Source organism: Mirounga angustirostris, unplaced genomic scaffold (assembly GCF_029215605.1).
Source record: "Mirounga angustirostris isolate CCGP_5_RB_7025 unplaced genomic scaffold, mMirAng1.0.hap1 SCAF_17, whole genome shotgun sequence".
In the NCBI taxonomy this organism is placed as follows: domain Eukaryota; kingdom Metazoa; phylum Chordata; class Mammalia; order Carnivora; family Phocidae; genus Mirounga; species Mirounga angustirostris.
Genome location: NW_026991725.1, coordinates 50,700,606 through 50,717,236, shown reverse-complemented (window position 1 = coordinate 50,717,236; position 16,631 = coordinate 50,700,606). Strand labels below are relative to the sequence as shown.

General features: G+C 44.2%; 1 protein-coding gene across 1 annotated transcript in view; it reads right to left on the bottom strand.

The window, feature by feature from the left end:
* DNAH9 (dynein axonemal heavy chain 9) overlaps window positions 1–16,631 on the bottom strand; it is a 336,543-nt gene that overhangs the window by 227,658 nt on the left and 92,254 nt on the right. Inside the window, exons 24-26 of the mRNA XM_064583354.1 lie at window positions 15,976–16,101; window positions 13,439–13,678; window positions 12,960–13,120 (exon numbers count right to left, since the gene is read on the bottom strand). Coding sequence (XP_064439424.1) covers window positions 12,960–13,120; window positions 13,439–13,678; window positions 15,976–16,101 — 527 coding nt within the window. The remainder of the gene's footprint in view (window positions 1–12,959; window positions 13,121–13,438; window positions 13,679–15,975; window positions 16,102–16,631) is intronic.

Below are 16,631 nucleotides of genomic sequence, written 5' to 3'. Positions count from 1 at the left end.
GAGTGAAGGGATCAATCACTCCATCTGTTTAACCCTCCTGTGACTATCTTTCCTAATGACAATAAAATAAAATCAGCTTTAAGCTTCTTTCTAGTACTTTTTATTTTTTAGGTTTATTTATTTTTTTTAGAGAGGGGGAGGAGGGGACAGAGGGGGAGAGAAACTCAAGCAGACTCCTTGTTGAGCGTGGAGCCCAACACAGGGCTCAATCCCACAACCCTGAGATTAGGACCTGAGCCAAAACCAAGAGTCAGATGCTCAATCAACTGCACCATCCAGGCCGCCCTTGTTTCTGGTACCTTTTAAAAAGGGTAATAATTGCCTTTGGGTAATAAACACATAAAAAGATGTTGAAAACCACTGGTCATTAGGGAAATGTGAATCTAATCCACAATGAGATACCATGATATACCCATGAGGATGGCTATAGTAAAAAGGACAGACTAGAATAAGTGTTGGCAAGGATGTGAAAAAACTAGGAACCTCTACACAGCTGGTGGGGATGGAAAATGGTACAGCTACTTTGGAAGACAGTTTGGCAGTTTCTTAAAAAGTAAAGCTTACTGGGGCGCCTGGGTGGCTCAGTTGGTTGGGTGTCTGACTCGATTTCTGCTCAGGTCCTGGTCTCAGGGTCGTGGGGCTGGGCCCCAAGTCAGGCTCCCTAGGCAGCAGGGAGTCCGCTTGGGATTATCTCCCTCTGCCCTTACCCCCGCTCATACTCTCTCTCTCTCAAATAAATAAAGGAATCTTAAAAAACAAAAACAAAACAATACAAAAACATAAAGCTTACCATGTGATTCACTAATTCCCCTTCTAGGACTTTACCCAAGGAAACTGAGCATTTATGTACAAAGACTTACACAGGAATGTTCCTAGCAGCAATATTCTTAATGCCAAGAAACTGGAAATATTCCAAATGTCCACTAATGGTGAATGGGTAAATAATTATGAGATGTATCCATGCAGTGGAATACTATTTAACAATATAAAGGAATGAAGTACATATGGATAGGTGTTACAAGAAGAGGGAACCTTAGAAGCATTATGCTAAGTCAAAGAGGTCAGAATCAAAATATTGCATATTGTATCATTTCACTGATGCAATGTCTGGAAAACAGAGAAAGACGGTAGATCTGGGGCTGCCTGGGTAGAGGACATGGGATCAACCACAAAAAAGGTGATGGCCAAGTTTGAAGCTGGATGGTGGTAATGGTTGTACAACTCCACAAATTACTAAAAGTCACTGAATCATACACTTCTTTTAAGATTTTAAGTTATCTCTACACCCAATGTGGGGCTCGAACTTACAATCCCGAGATCAAGGGTTGCACACTTCACTGATGGAACCAGCCAGGCGTCCCTGAATTGCACACTTGTGATGGGTGAACTGTAAGGCATGTAAATTATACCTCAAGAAAGCCACTAAAAATGTGCCATTGGCCTAACTTTAATACCTAGCAAATTAAAACACAGGCTCTCCACCTGCAGCCTGGACCAGGAGGGGCCATCCAAGGGGGCCTCCAAAGTGAATTCTGTTTCTGAATCTGATGTCTAGAGTTCACCTGGAACCCCAGACTAATGCCCTTCATGCCAGATGGTGATTGTGTCTCCACTAGAAACAAACTGGGTTTGAAAAGACTTGCAGGGAGTCCCTGAATTCTCCTTTAATTGAGTGCAAAATTCCTGTATGTAGTTTCATCTTTGTATATGAAGCCCAGGAAGGCAGGTTTCCCAGGAGGAGAGGAGAGGTGTACAGAGTTGTTATGGCAGCATTTAGGGGCTGATGAGCTGGGCTCCCCCTGGAGCCTCACTTTTCCCCTGTGGATTAAGCTCACGTTCAAGTTGCTGACCTGCAGAATGGACCACAAAGCAGGGTGAGTCAGGGCGAACAGCAAAAACTCAGGCACTCTTACCGTTTGGAAATGCTTCTCTAACATTCCTAGCTAGATCATCATGGAGGCGGTGCACAGCTTTAACCATAGCTGCCCTGGTGGGCTGGGTTCTGGCTCCAGACTGGCCCCAGTGCCTTCCACGCCTCCCAGCCTCAGGCTTCTTCCAGGACTCTCCAGGGCCGGCTGCAGCCCTGTACCTCCCAGAAGGAAAGGCAGGAGGACTGGCAGAATCCTGGTCTCCTGCCAGCTCTCCTCCACACTCCCCCCCCCCACACCCCCTCTCTGTCCTCCTCTGCTGGCTGGAGGGCACTCCCAGACCTCTTCTCTCTGCAGGTGCAAGGCTCTCAAGGAATCCGGGAGTCCAGAAATGCAAGGTTTCACAGAAATAGAGTTAGCCCAGAAAACTCTAGAATCTCTGGAAAGAAATCCTTGGAACTGGGTGTCAATCTCTTTTTGAGCTTCTATGAATTTCCAATTATCTCCAGAAGCAGCACTTGGGGGCAGGAGGGGGAGTACCAAAAAACCCCAAAACACAAAAAACATTTTTCTTCCCAAAATAGCAGAACTCTAGAGCTAGACAGGATTTCTGAGCTCAGCTAATTCAACAGCCTTATTTTACAGACGGGAAGCCTAAGGTTCAAGAAGGGGAAGTGGGCTAAGGTGTTCTAAATAATGAAGGCAGGGGCAGTGGGCCGTTAGCTTGGGCCATAAGAAAAACCACAAAGGAACAGTATCTCCCTCTTCTGCATGAGGATTGCCATTATGCTTGGGCCACTGGCCGGCAGGCTGTCCTAGGCCTCAGGGACACCAGCTCCGGCTCTAAAAATTCCATCTAGGGTCTTGTTGGCTTGTCCATCCCTGTAGCCATCAAGCCAACCACTTCAGTCTGTGCCTGTTTCCCACAGAGGAGGCTGGATCACACTATCGTGGTCTAAGGCAAGGACTCTGGGGCCAGACAGAAGTCAGAGGTCACCTCTGCTCCAAAGTGTTTGCGCAACTCAGCCAGGTGCCTTACAAAAGGTGTCCCTGGGATCCATCACGTGGGTTTTGCTTTGCACCAAGGAGTTCACTATGTTTGCGGCTTTAAACCAATAGTTACTGTGGGAATGGCAAGGTGGTAAGGACTCCTGTAGGAGGCGCTCTTGCCCGGCCAACTGGCCTCATGTAGCTGTGAATCAATTCCGTCTGGTTGTTCCTGGGCACACAGACCCTTTTGTGTTGGCACAGACCTCAGGGGTTCTGGCCTCTTCACCAAGCCAGGCTCTCCCCCATCAAATCCTCCCAAGAGGACCACGTAGCCTTTTCCTCCAGCAGGGCAGGGTTTATTATTCTAGAATGCGGCCCCTTCCACAGTGGGCCAGTCATAATTGTTTGAGAGGCTTTCCTAGTATCAAGCAGAAGTCAGTCTTGTTCTCTTTGGGCAAACGACTTCTACAGGTCTTATTCTTATCTCCCCCCGCAAGCTTTTGTGAGGATAAGATGAGAACAAGAGATAGGAAGGGGCCTTAAAAAGAGAAGGCCAATCCAAGTGTGAAGTATTATTTTTTAAGGTAACAAATACATGCAATGTAGCTTTTCTTTTTTGATACAGTTATTCAATTGGCAGCTTAAAGAAAACATCAAAGCCAATGCATCTTGATTTCAGCTATAAATAGCCTGTTGCTATCCCAGAAATCTGGTCTGACTAATCTTAGAGCTGGTGAAATCATAGTTGGTTTGTATTCATTTTCTACTGCTGTATAAATGGCTTAAAATAACACTCCTGTATTACCTCCCTCTTTTAGGTCAGAAGTCCAGGTGGCTCCTCCAAAGAGGGTTTCACAAGACCAAAATCAATGTTATTAGTTGGCTGGACTCTTATCTGGACACTCTGGGGAAGAATCTGCCTCCTAGCTCACTTGAGTTCTTGGCAGAATTAAGTTTCTATCAGTTGCAGGACTGAGGTCCTTGTTGGTTGCTGTTGGCCAGGGGATGGCTCGGCTCCTAGAGGCCATTCTCCCATCTTTGCATATGGCTCCCTCCACCTTTAAAATCAACAATGGCATGCCAAATTTTTCTCATACTTCAAATCTCTCTGATCTCCCCTTCTGTCTTCAGCCAGGAGAAAGCTCTGTTTTCAAGGTCTCATAGAATTACCTTGGGTCCACCTGAATAAGTTCCCTCCTGCCATAAAGCAAAACGTTATCATGGGAATGATACCATGAGATTTATAGTTTTCACCCGTACTCAAAGGGGAGGACCTCGTACAAGGAAAAAGGTCACTGGGGATCACATTCTTGGAATTCTACCTACCACATGGTCCAGTAATCATAACTGTGGAATGAACATGGATGCCAACAATATCTCCCTAGTGGGAGGCGTCTAGTAACATCAGCGGGACTCAGGTCCCTGATGTTCGTTATCTCTATCGATAACTTGAATGAAGAAATAATTGATTATATACAAGACAGACTGAAACAATTGAAAATGATGGGGTTGACCCAACAATTGAAAATGATGGGGTTGACCCAACACCATGAAATTTAGGAAGGATAAATATAAATTACTCTTCCGAGAGCTTGCACATATACAGAATGGGATGGAGGGGAGAGGTGGTTAGACAGTAATTCACAGAAAAATGATCCAGGGCTTTTAAGAGGTCCCAGGCTCAAAATGAGAAATAACACCGATAGAAGAAGACTGTCCTCAACATCAGCCTAAAACAAATTTGTCCCTCTTATAGCACTGTAATATTTAAATTTTGAACTCTATCCTCAGCATAAATGCCCCTGATTCTAAGATCTGTTCCTTATGCCATTTGGTTATGAGATCCTTCCTCACCTAGTGCTCATCTTTCTCTCTGCCCACACTGGTAAATGTCGCTCTCAAAACATGACAGAAAGAACTGAGAGAAACGGCTGACATGTGATCTCTTTAGCAAAATAACAGCACACTGGGTCACGTGGGTGGCTCAGTTGGTTAAGCATCCAACTCTTGATTGCAGCTCAAGTCATGGCCCCATGGGTCATGAGACTGAGCTCCGCATAGGGCTGTAACTCTGTGGGAAGTCTGCTTGGGGATTCTCTCTCCCTCAGCCCCACCCCCCTAAAATAAGTAAATAAATCTTAAAAAAAAAATAATAGCACACCTAGTTATGAAACCTGAGTAGGTATAATTATGCTTCATGTTGTGTGTATGTCTCAAATATGATTGCACATTCTAGAAGCGACTTAGAAAACTGAAGAGAATCAGGACTAAAATTCTTAGAATTTTTAACAGGGCAGTAGACAGGCAGAATAAGAGATAAATTTATAAAAATCACTGTTCTCCTATATGCGAGTGAAAAGAGGGGTAAAGGAAGATATGATGAAATTATGCAAAGATTTCTTAGCTACAACACCTAAAGCATGGTACATAAAAGATGGACAGACTGGACCTCATCAAAATTAAAAACTTCTGTACTTCAAAAGACACCATCAAGAAAGAGAAGAGGTAAGCAGGAGACTGGGATACAATACTTACAAACGTGTGCAATATAACCAGAAGATACAAAGAATTCTCACAATTCAGCGAGAGGACAAGGATCTCAAACAGTGGGCAAAAGATTTGAACAGGATTATGCCAAAAAAGATCTGCAAATGGCTAATGAGCACGTAAAAAAGATGCTCGACATGATTATTAGGGAAATGTCAATTAAAACTCAGATGAGATACTACTTCACACCCACTCAATGGTTATAAAAAACAAGACAGACAATAACAAAGTTGTCGAGGCTATGGAGAAATGAGAACCTCAGACTCCGCTATTAGTGGGGACGTGAAATGAATCAGCCACTTTGGAAAATACCGTGGCGGTTTCCCAAAAAGTTAAACATAAAACTGTGGTACCACCCAGAAATTCCCCTCCTGGGTATGTGCCCAAGAGAAATGAAAACTTACATCAACACAAAGACTTGTTCACAGCAGCATGATTTATAATAGCCCGAAACTGGAAGTAACCTAAGTGTCCATCAATGGGTGCCTGGATAGACAAAACGTGTCCTATTTTTAAAATGGGATATTACTCAGAAATAAAAAGGAACAGATTACGGACACATGCTCTATCACGGACGAAGCCCCCAAATTGGGTGTAAAATGAAAGAAGCTAGACACGAGGGACCACAAGTTGTATGGCTCCATTTCTAAGAAATGTCTGGAATAAGCCAAATTTATAGAGACAGAAAGTGGGTTAGTGGTTGCCCGGGGCTAGGGGCAGGAATGGGCATATAAATGTGCATGAGGGATCTTATTGAGGAGGATTAAAATGTTGTAAAATTGATTTATGGTGATGGTTACACCACTTGGTAAAGTTACTTAAAATCATTAAGTGGTATACTTGGAATGGGTAAAACTTTTTTTTTTTAAAGATTTTATTTATTTATTTGACAGAGAAAGACACAGTGAGAGAGGGAACACAAGCAGGGGGAGTGGGAGAGGGAGAAGCAGGCTTCTCGCGGAGCAGGGAGCCCGATGCGGGGCTCGATCCCAGGACCCTGGGATCATGACCTGAGCTGAAGGTAGACGCTTAACGACTGAGCCACCCAGGCTCCCCGGGTAAAACTTTTTTGATACATGAAAGAAACCTCGATCAGGTTGTTTAAAAACATATATATTATGAAAAAACCACCTTATACAGCAACAAAATTTTTAAAAACACTTAGTGATAATAAGAAATACTCAAAACCCATATAACGATACTTAGACACTTTTCTGATGTAACTGCAAGATATTCAGACATAATTGAAGATAGGGATAAACACAAAAATATCACAATTTGTAAAAAATGACTCTTCTTTCCAAATTAACTTGAAGATATTAAGGCTTGCTGACCAAAACCCTAACCATTTATATTTTGGAACTTGAAAAATGATTCAAGTTCATTTGAAAAGAAACAGAAGAGCTAAAAATATATACATATTTATGTATATATATTTATATATTTATGTATGTACATATTTATATATATGTATATGTATTTATGTATGTATATATATTTATATTTATATAAAAGATGATGTGTACCTTAACTATATAAATAGAACTCAGGACGTAGCTATAATCCTTAAATAATATGGCATAGTGATGGGCATAAAGAAGAGACAGAATAGACGCTTTGAGGTAGTTTGGTAACTCAGAATTTTGAATGTGGTAGAGCAAACATCACAAACCGGTGAGGGAAATGGTGCATTACTCACTAAAAAATGTTGCGCCCACCAGTTACTTAGAAACAAATCAAATATTCCTTCCCATAGTTTCTGTGAGTGTTCCTCGCTCAGGACTGCACACTTATGGCAAGCCCTCTGGCTACACGGCAAGCCCTCTGCACACACGGCAAGCCCTCCCACCTTCCCGGCGTGGGCACAAGGCTCGGGTTGGGCAAAATAATCAAGCTCACTGGTTTGCAGTAATGCACTCAGAGGTTGGGATCCAAACAGGACTCACTAGTGTCCCTTAAAGGAATCGGACCTCTGGTGCTGAGAAAGAGGGGAGGGGGTCTCTCTTCCTCCTGGACCAGGAGTCGCAAAGTCATGGGCGTGGAGACCACCCTTGCAACCATCCAAAGAAAACCCCCATGCAAGAAAGAAGTCAACACTCAGAAGGAAACAAAGCCATGACAGGAGAGCATTCCATTGCTGATGTCTCCCTTGTCTGGGCCCTGGAGCTGCTACACTGAGTGAGCTAGACTCAGACAGGTCCTCTTTCTGTTTATGTTAGTTTGGGTTTGGCTTCTATCACTTGTAACCAAAAGTGTTTTGGTAAAAACACTCACCTGACTCAATAGTCAAAACGTTTACCAAAGAAATTTAAAATGTTAAATGGAAAAATAAAACAAAATAAACTGCAATAAAATATAGGTGAATATTAAGCTGATCTTGAAATGGTGGGGACTTTCTAAACATAAAAGTAATAAAATGGGCAATGACAGTTATAATTTACAAGAGAGGAAAGTCTAATAGCCAATAAACACAGAAAAATGCCCAAGCCTTTGAGTAGTTAAGGACATCCAAATCCAAGTGAGATACCATATTGACATACAAAATTAATATTTTTAACAATAATACTGAATGCTGGTGAGGACGTTGCGAGGTGAACATTCTCATAAACTGCTAGCGAGACTGGGAACAATATTTGTTTCAAGAATAATTTTAAAGTATGTGTCATCTCATTATCCTGCCTCCTGGAATCTCTCCTGGGGAAATAATGAGAAATACAGTAAAAAATTATGTATAAGCAAGTTCATGGCAGATTCATTTTTAATAGTAAAGGCTTAGGTGTGACTTAAATATTCTGTAATATGGGTATGTTACATAAATGATGGGATACTTATAAAGAGAAGGTAAGTCAGCTCTTAGAGTGTTTCAGAAGAATGTTTTGAGGATACTCACGCGATACAATGTTATGGTTTTTATAAAAAAGCAATCTATTGTATTTTACATAAAGCACATGATGGCAATTGTATTTTGTCAAAAATCTACAGGCAGAAGGAAACAGACGAAATATTAACAATGGTTATCTCTTTGTTCACAGAGTACTAAGTTTTCTGATAAAAACTGCAGATAAAAACTTAGAAAGCATAGGACTTCTGCTAGCTGTGTCCTTACTCGGCAAATCACCTGCAGAGACTCTGGGGTCAATTATATCTCACCTGCTTGCAGTAGTTCCTGAGAAATTAGGAGGGACTCAAACTTGATAAGCAGTTGATTAAAACTGTACTTAGCACAGCACAGAGCGGGAAAAGGGGCGGCTGGGTGTGAAGGTGATGGAAGGGGAGTGATGGGAGGAGGAGGTCATCCAAAGGTTGAGAAACAACTTACACAAATTGCTTTTGTTCAGCCTGAAAAAGCATTTTAATTTAGTTCTTCAGTTTAGTGCTGTGGCCTAAGTCCTGAGAGTGGTGGAGTCATTGTACTCACTTATATATTCAGGTCCCATCCAGGCAGTGGGAAATTCCAAAGAAATAGGCATAATCAGTCGGACGTACTGTCATGTGGGGATGCTTTTAATGAATGTGCAAAGGTTGTATGGATCAATTGTCCATTTGATTAATTCCTCCGGCAGGAGAGAATTAAATTTACTTAGGCTACACACCAGCAAAGGCTGAATGCTCTTTAAAATGTGATTTTCTGTGCTAAGGCCAATTTTTTTTTTTTCCGGGCAAAACATTGCTTGAGATAATAATGGAAGTCAATGAGAAAATGGAATTTTACATATAAATATTCACTACATACCACTTTGTCAGAAAAGCATCTAAAGTGCAAAACAAGGTCAAGGTCTATATAGTATTCATCATTATTTGCAGTAAAATCTTCCTTTCTAGTTCTTATTTGCATTGTTCCATAGAAGGGGTAATAAATTTCTGTTTTAGAGATAATTCCTTGTCAAAGCTTTACCCTCTCCCTCTCTAGAAGGCGTTCAACATTAGCGTACTAGAGGCTTCTAAATCCAAATGAGGCAATTATCTTCTTCAACCCTTGGGTGAGTGTGAAGGCTCAGGGAAACAGAAAAGTCTTGCACTTTTTTTTATTAACATATAATGTATTATTTGTTTCAGAGGTACAGGTCCGTGATTCATCGGTCTCACACAATTCACAGCGCTCATCATAGCACATACCCTACCCAATGTCCATTACCCAGCCACCCCATCCCTCCCACTCCCCTCCACTCCAGCAACTTTATCACCTGGAATGATAGCATCTGATATGTCCGCAGAAAGGAAGGAGACATATTCTGATAGGTATAGGGAAGCTGGGACACATACTCAAGGCTCAAAAATTGTTCCACTGAATTTGCTCAAGGAATGAATTTCTTGAATGCCTATCATGTGCCCAACGTGGTGTTGGGTCCCCACGGGGTAGAGCAGTGAGCAGATCAAAGTCAATGTTACCATGGAACATACAGTCTAGGGCAAGAGACAGACATTAATCGAATGACTCAAATATATAATAGCTTCATTATTCTGTTGCAAGTGATATAAATTCCCAAACCATTAGCTTATATTCCAAGGCTGGTGGAAAAACTCACTGCCAACGAGAATCCTTGACCAGATTTCCTTCCTGTTTAGGGTTGGTGTCTTACTGAGAATCACTATAAAGACAAAGACACATGAGAGGGTCCACTCTGAATGAAGTCTGAGGTGGGAAAACTTTTCCTTTGGCCCACACCAAATGAGGACCTCTAATGGACTGATCTCAACTGAAGGCCAAATACAACCCTAAGATGCCCAAACCCCCCGAGACTTGCTATTGCCAACACTGCCCCAGCCACAGAGAAACTCGCATCTCTCTCGGAACAGATGTTATCTGCCTTTTGTCCTAAGCTGGGGCAGGGAGGAGTGTTGGTCCCCAGTCTAGAGCAGAAGACAGAGAAGCTGTTCTTCCTTCTTTGGGAGCCAAGGCACAGAGTCCTGTGTGGATCCCTCTCCTGAGTCAACGTCCTCTTTGATTCTCTCTATTCCTACCATCTGGGTCTTCAATATTCAACCACTATTCATTCATTCGACAAATGCTAATTTCAAGGTCTACTAGGTGCTGGTGGCACAGCAATGAACAAGACAAGGCTCCTTGACTGCAAAGAGCTTCCATTCCAAAGGGGAATGCAGCCAATAAGCAAGGAAGCAAGCAAATCTTTGCAGAATGTGGGAGATGTTAGGAAGAAGGTAAACAGAGGGAACCATCTGGGTTATTGCTGTGTGTGTGTGTGTGTGTGTGTGGTGGGTGAGGCTGGATTTTAGTAAGAGAGGTCATGAAAGGTGTCCTCAGATCTGAGGACAGAACGAAAGGATGAGAAGGTGACTATGGAACAGTGAGCATGAGAAAGGCATTCCAGGCAGAGGGAAACCCGTGTGTATAGAAGGCTCTCATTTAAGGGGATCAAGGAACAGAAAGGAGGCCAGTGGGGCTGGGGTGCAGGGACTGAGGTGTCAGGTGATGGGCAGGAACTGCTAGGTCCCAGGGGGAATTCAGATTTTAGTCTAAGTGCAGTGCGGAGTGACCAGAGACAGTGACGTGGCCTTTGCAGGCTCCCCCCTCCACCCCCCAAAAAAGATATACAAGAGTAAACATGGAAAGGTTTGAGGGGAACTGTGGGTGGAAGATCCGACTGGGCAGGAAAGTGAATTAAAAAAATGAACACCATGGGGGCAGGGGGGAGAGATGAACCATGAGCTCTTGTTCTATGGATAACGTTGGGATTTTCCCCCACATCCCATTTCATCCCATGAGCACCATGATTACAGTTCTACTCAGAGTTCCTTGGAAATACATCTGAGGATTTGACCAGAAGGTTGCAGGTGGCAACACTTAAAAACAGGTGAGAGAAAATTAAATAAAAGATAGCATTGATTCTATGTGGCCATTCTGACCTTCACAATTTATGACTATGTCTTTGCCATCTACAAGTCACTTATTTAGAGTGAGTCAGCCATTCAGGTACGCAACTCAGTCCGGAGAAGAAAGGATTTAGGCTCGACGGAATTATAAGGGAAAAGGGTGCACACTTGGAGAAGACTTTACAGAGATCTCAACAGAATTAAAATAGCCTGTCCTCGCTCTCCTTTGCCCAAACTGTGCTGTCAGATACGTTTTCATAAAATAGAGTTTTCATCGTTTTATTCCTCTGATGAAAAATTTCCAATAGTTTATCGATACTTACTGGATAAAGAAAGTATGCTGCACACTTTATGGTCGGACTCTGCCCACCTTGCCAGGCTTATGACCAACCGTATCTCCTCAAGTCAAGAGTCTACCCCCTCTTCTAGGAACAGGTCTTGGATTCTCCCATTTCCATGTCTTTGCACACAAAATTCCATTTTTCCAGAATGCTTATCAGTAGTTCTTTAGCTTCTGGGGATCCTAGACCACTTTAACAAGTAACGGATGCCGTAGATCCTCTTACCAGAAACAATGATGCGTGCACAGATTTCTTTACAATTTCATGGACAGCCTGGCAGGCATTCTAACCTACTGAAAAGCTGTTGGAATTCTACACTTCCTTCCAGGTCCAGATCGGATACCACCCATTGCCTGGTGCATTCCCAGTCTTCTTCCTATGGTGGGCGGGATCCCCATGCTCGGAGGGCTTACGGCTAAGTCATTTGCTTGGAAATTTGTGGCAAATGACTGTGAGCCCTATTTTATACTATGGCCCTGCACGCTTTCCCCTTGTGTTATTTAAATTTTTATCTACATATGTCTTATTTCCCTCACTGGAACTGGAGTCTAAGGGCAGGAAATGTTTTAGTCACCTTTGTGTGCCCAGTGACTACTTCGGGGACTGGTGTGAATTCATTCATAAATTAATATGAATGACAGAGACTATGGTTCTCCAAAAATTTTAAGCTCCTTCATGGCACGGACTACCTGGCTTTGATCTGATTCCCAGAGTAAGAGGTGCTCAAGAAATGTGCCAATCGATTGGTAAGAAAATAGTAATAGGGGCCTGCCTTCGGCTCAGGTCACGATCTCAGGGTCCTGGGATCGAGTCCTGTGTCAGGCTCCCTGCTCAGTGGGGAGGCTGCTTCTCCCTCTCCCTCTGCCCCTTCCCCCACTCGTACTCTCTCACTCTCATTTGAATAAATAAAATCTTAAAAAAAGAAAGAAAGAAAATAGTAATAGGATCATCTACTGAGCACTTACTATACTCTGAACTCCTTATGAGCATTATTGTCCTTTGTCCTTACAAACCTCATGTGAGGTGTGAGTTACTACCTCCATTTCATAGATGAGAAAACCAAGAACAAGAATTAGGTCAAGTTTTTCAAGGTCAATTAGCCGGTACGTGTTAGAGCTGGTGTGAGAATCCAGGTGTGTAGGACTCCCTAGTAATTCCTCAAAAAAAAAAAAAAAATCACAGCTCACTAATTTGCTCTGGGGTTCATTCTGAGAAGGGCCCTGCCCTACGTCCTTCCAGTTTTATTTTTATGTGTGTTGTGTGGTCAGGCCCAACCCCCTACAGCTCTGTGGACAAGTAGCAAGTGACGTGGCCTTGACCCTGGCTGGCCTGAGGCAGACCGTGGTCGGGTTCTCTGTGAGGGGCTGACGCCAGTGCTCACCTGTCCGTCAGAGGCGTGATCACCAGGCGAGGCGTGTTTCCCAGGTACTCGTAGGAATAGAGAAACTGGGCATCACAGATGTTGGCGAAGCAGTGTTTGGCCTCATCATCCCAACGATGCCGCAGCTGGGACAGCCAGAGGAAGGCCTGAGCACTGTCCACCTAAAGAGAGGGTGAATCGCTGTCCAGCAGGGAGCATGGGGCCTGCAGGCCACAGGACACACAGGGCTCTGGATGAGCTGGGTGTTGTCTACCAGTCAGGAGTATGTGCTGGGCCCCCCGTAGCACAGAAAGCATGAGCTGTTCTGATGATACTCATTTGCTGGGAGCAGCCACCATGACCCTATCCCGGCTCTCTGGCCAGCACAGAGTCTGGGACCTCCATGTTTGAGCTGTATGTGAGCTTCTCCCTTATCCCACCATTCATGGTGTATGTGAGGTCCCACCAAGACGGACCCTCCTGAAATGTCTGGGACTCACCTTCTGAGCAATCATCTTGGCCACCACATCCCGGGCATGCACATCAATGGTGCATATGGTCATGATCTTCTGCCGGTCCCCTTTGGAGAGATGGCCGATTAGCATGGTGATGAGGGTTTTGAGCTGGGCCACTTGCTTCTTGTAATAGTCCTTCATGGCATTCTCGTAGCCTTCCTCCAGCCTGGCAAATGCAATGCCCACCTCTGTGGTCCACCAGATCTGAGTGCAGGTCAGGGCCACCTGTGGAACGAGGAGCCACTTAGTAAAGCCATCACCAGGACTATCTCCCAAACCAGCCCACTCATCCATCACCCAGCAAGAACCAGAATGGAATCACGTGGGTGACGTAAGCCCCTTCCCTCCCTCTTCCAACAGCCTTGATTAAGCAAGCCACTTGTCTCCATCTCCTTGGAGTTGGGAAGTGGTTCCAAGTGGGGAAAGCGCTTTCTGCTCTTGAAAAAAATGTATTGTTTGGTTGAAAACAACCAAAGAATCACTCTGGTCAATGTCAGCGGCTTTTAGAAATTGCTACACTCATCTTTCCGTTTTTCCCCCCAGGCAAAACATCTTTCCTGTGCTTGAGAGGTTAACAATATGCTGACTGAACATCTCAATAGCACTTAGACTTTGTTCTGTTCTTCTTGAACTTCTTGTGGTCTGAGCATTCTAGCTTAGTGAGCCACCGATGATCATTTGTGGCACGTTTTTGCTTGTCCATAACACTTTCGCTACATATATTTTTTAGTTTTTAAAACCTATCACCTTGAAAAGCCCACTCTTGAAGATCAAGGTGAATTACAGCAAAATTCAATGGGGTCAACCGGATTTGTGTTTTTCAGAGGTTTGAAAGAGATACACGCAAAAAGGGATTCAAATGAACATTTCTTCTGTTTGCTGAGAAGCTTAATGTGGAAAAGGCATAATTCTGATTATTCATGGTGGAGAATTTAAATACACTGATCATCTGTTGTATCGTTTGATTTGGGAGACCCTGCTCTAGAGGTCCGTCACAATAGCAGAAGGCTATTTTCTTGCCTCAAAATTCTGATTCAGGTAAACAAGGAATCCTGACAGGAATGATTCTCTTTGTGAAAAAGAGAAACCCATCATATAAATGTACCATTCTCTCATTGGTCTGATTTTGCCGCTGGGTTTAGACATACGGTTCTGCCTGCGCTGTGATCTTGTTGGGACGGTTTGAATGTGACACGCCAATTGCAGAGTTAAGAGACTTCTTCCCTCCAGCAGTACTGACTTCCTTCTCATTTCTTCTGTTTGTCTACACTTGCTGCCAAGTCTACACTCGCTGCCAACATTTTCCAACCTTCGTCTCCCGTCTCTGCCCCCTGGCAACATGGCACCACCTGGCACTCCACTGAAATGGCCACACCAAGTTCAGGGATGCCTCTCAGCCTCTTTATTTTGCTTGAGCTCTTCCAAGTTCATGGCATGACTGACCTCTCACCCACTACCGACGGTTTCGTTTTTGGTTCCATTATGACCATTCCCTGGTTTTCCTTCTATCTAAAAAGGCACCGTTTCTCATTCTGCTTTACCAGCTCTTCCTTGCTGACCCCATCTTTGCATGATGCTCAAGGGTTTGTTCAACATCCTCATCTCCATCTATGTGTTTTCCAAGGCCATCCTCTCTACTCCTATGGCTTCAGTTACCAGTAGACATCTGCAACCCCCAAATGTACCAGCACCAGCACTGTGCCCCTAACAGGGAAGGCGGGAGGGGATGTTGCAGCCAGTCATCTAAACAATTCTCATTAGTTCACACCTTTCCCTCATCGCCCTCCTGAGAAGCCTGGAAAGGATTCAGATACATCTCAGAAGCAAGTCAGACTCCCTCAGGTGGCCCATAAGAACTGGCTTTGAGTTTCTTCTGCAGGACCCACCTGCTGCCTCTCACTTCCTCCTCCCCTTCCTCTTGCTGCAACCACACTCAGTTCCTCAACCACAGGATGCTCTTCCTTGCTTCTGAGCCTTTGCTCATGGTCTTCCCCATGCTTGGTGGCTCTTTCCCTCCATCCTTCACTTGTTTGCTCCTACTTCAAATCTCAGCTTCTATGTTGTATCCTCAGGGGGGTGGTCCCCGGACCCTACTAGCTAGCTCTGTGCTCCCAGAGTACCAGGTCTCATTGGTAAGTGACTGACTTTCACATCAGTCTGTAAACTTCGGCAGGGCAGGGTTATGATGTCTCGTTCCCTGTTGGGGGTCTCCTGCATTCAGCGAAGATCCAGGCACATCCCAAGCAGGCTGGCTCAATGAGTTGAATGGTTTACATTTTCTCCCTACAGTAGTCAGTGAGGGTAAAAATGGCCAACACTTGATTCTCCAAGGTAATGGTTGGAGTGGGTCATGGCCGACAATTCCCCTGTTCCCTCTTGCTAACCCCCTCACAAACCAGCCTCTTCTAACTGGGAAGCACATAGTGAGTTTGGGGTCTGGTGTGCCCTGAAGGCTGCAGGAGGCCCCCAAGGGAGAGGACTTAGTGAAGGACAGGGGCCCACAAAGGTCCTGGTTAGAATACCTGAGCTGGATAGTCAAAGAGCCACTGTTCCCTTGGCTTTTCTTCATAGGCAACTACACCTTCTGTCATCCCGTGCCTCACTGTGGCCCTCATATGAGCAAGCACACGGTTCAACCATATTTCCACCTGAAAAAGAACTCTGGGTGAGATGCTGGGTTCTGAGGAATGTATGATCACTCACCTTGAGGGAGTGAAGAAAATGTACAACCCCAATGGCTGCCAGAAGGCACAGGGAGCCATTTTGTTTCTGGACCCAGGACAGTGATTGGTGAGAATGAGGCTCAGTTAAAAACTGGCCCATTTGGAACATACAGGACAAAGCAGCAGGTTAAGGGAAGCTTCCTTCAAGGAAGTCTTAATCTGGGTTGAGCAAGGTCAGTAAGTCAGTGGGTTCTCATGAGCTTGTCCACGCTGAGGATGGCGATGTCAGCCAGAATTATATTTTCCAACTAAATGCTTTCTGGTCTACCAATGGATACATCCCAAATCAAACCCCAGGGTTCCTTCTCATAAAACTAAGAATGTCTGATCATTTCCTGGAATTAGAATTGCTTTCCAAGAAACATGTGGATGAAGGTAGACCTCTGTAAAAGACTTTTTCTCCAGGTATGATTTTGGACTTGATTAGAAGCCCCAGGGACAATGCTTTGTTGGAT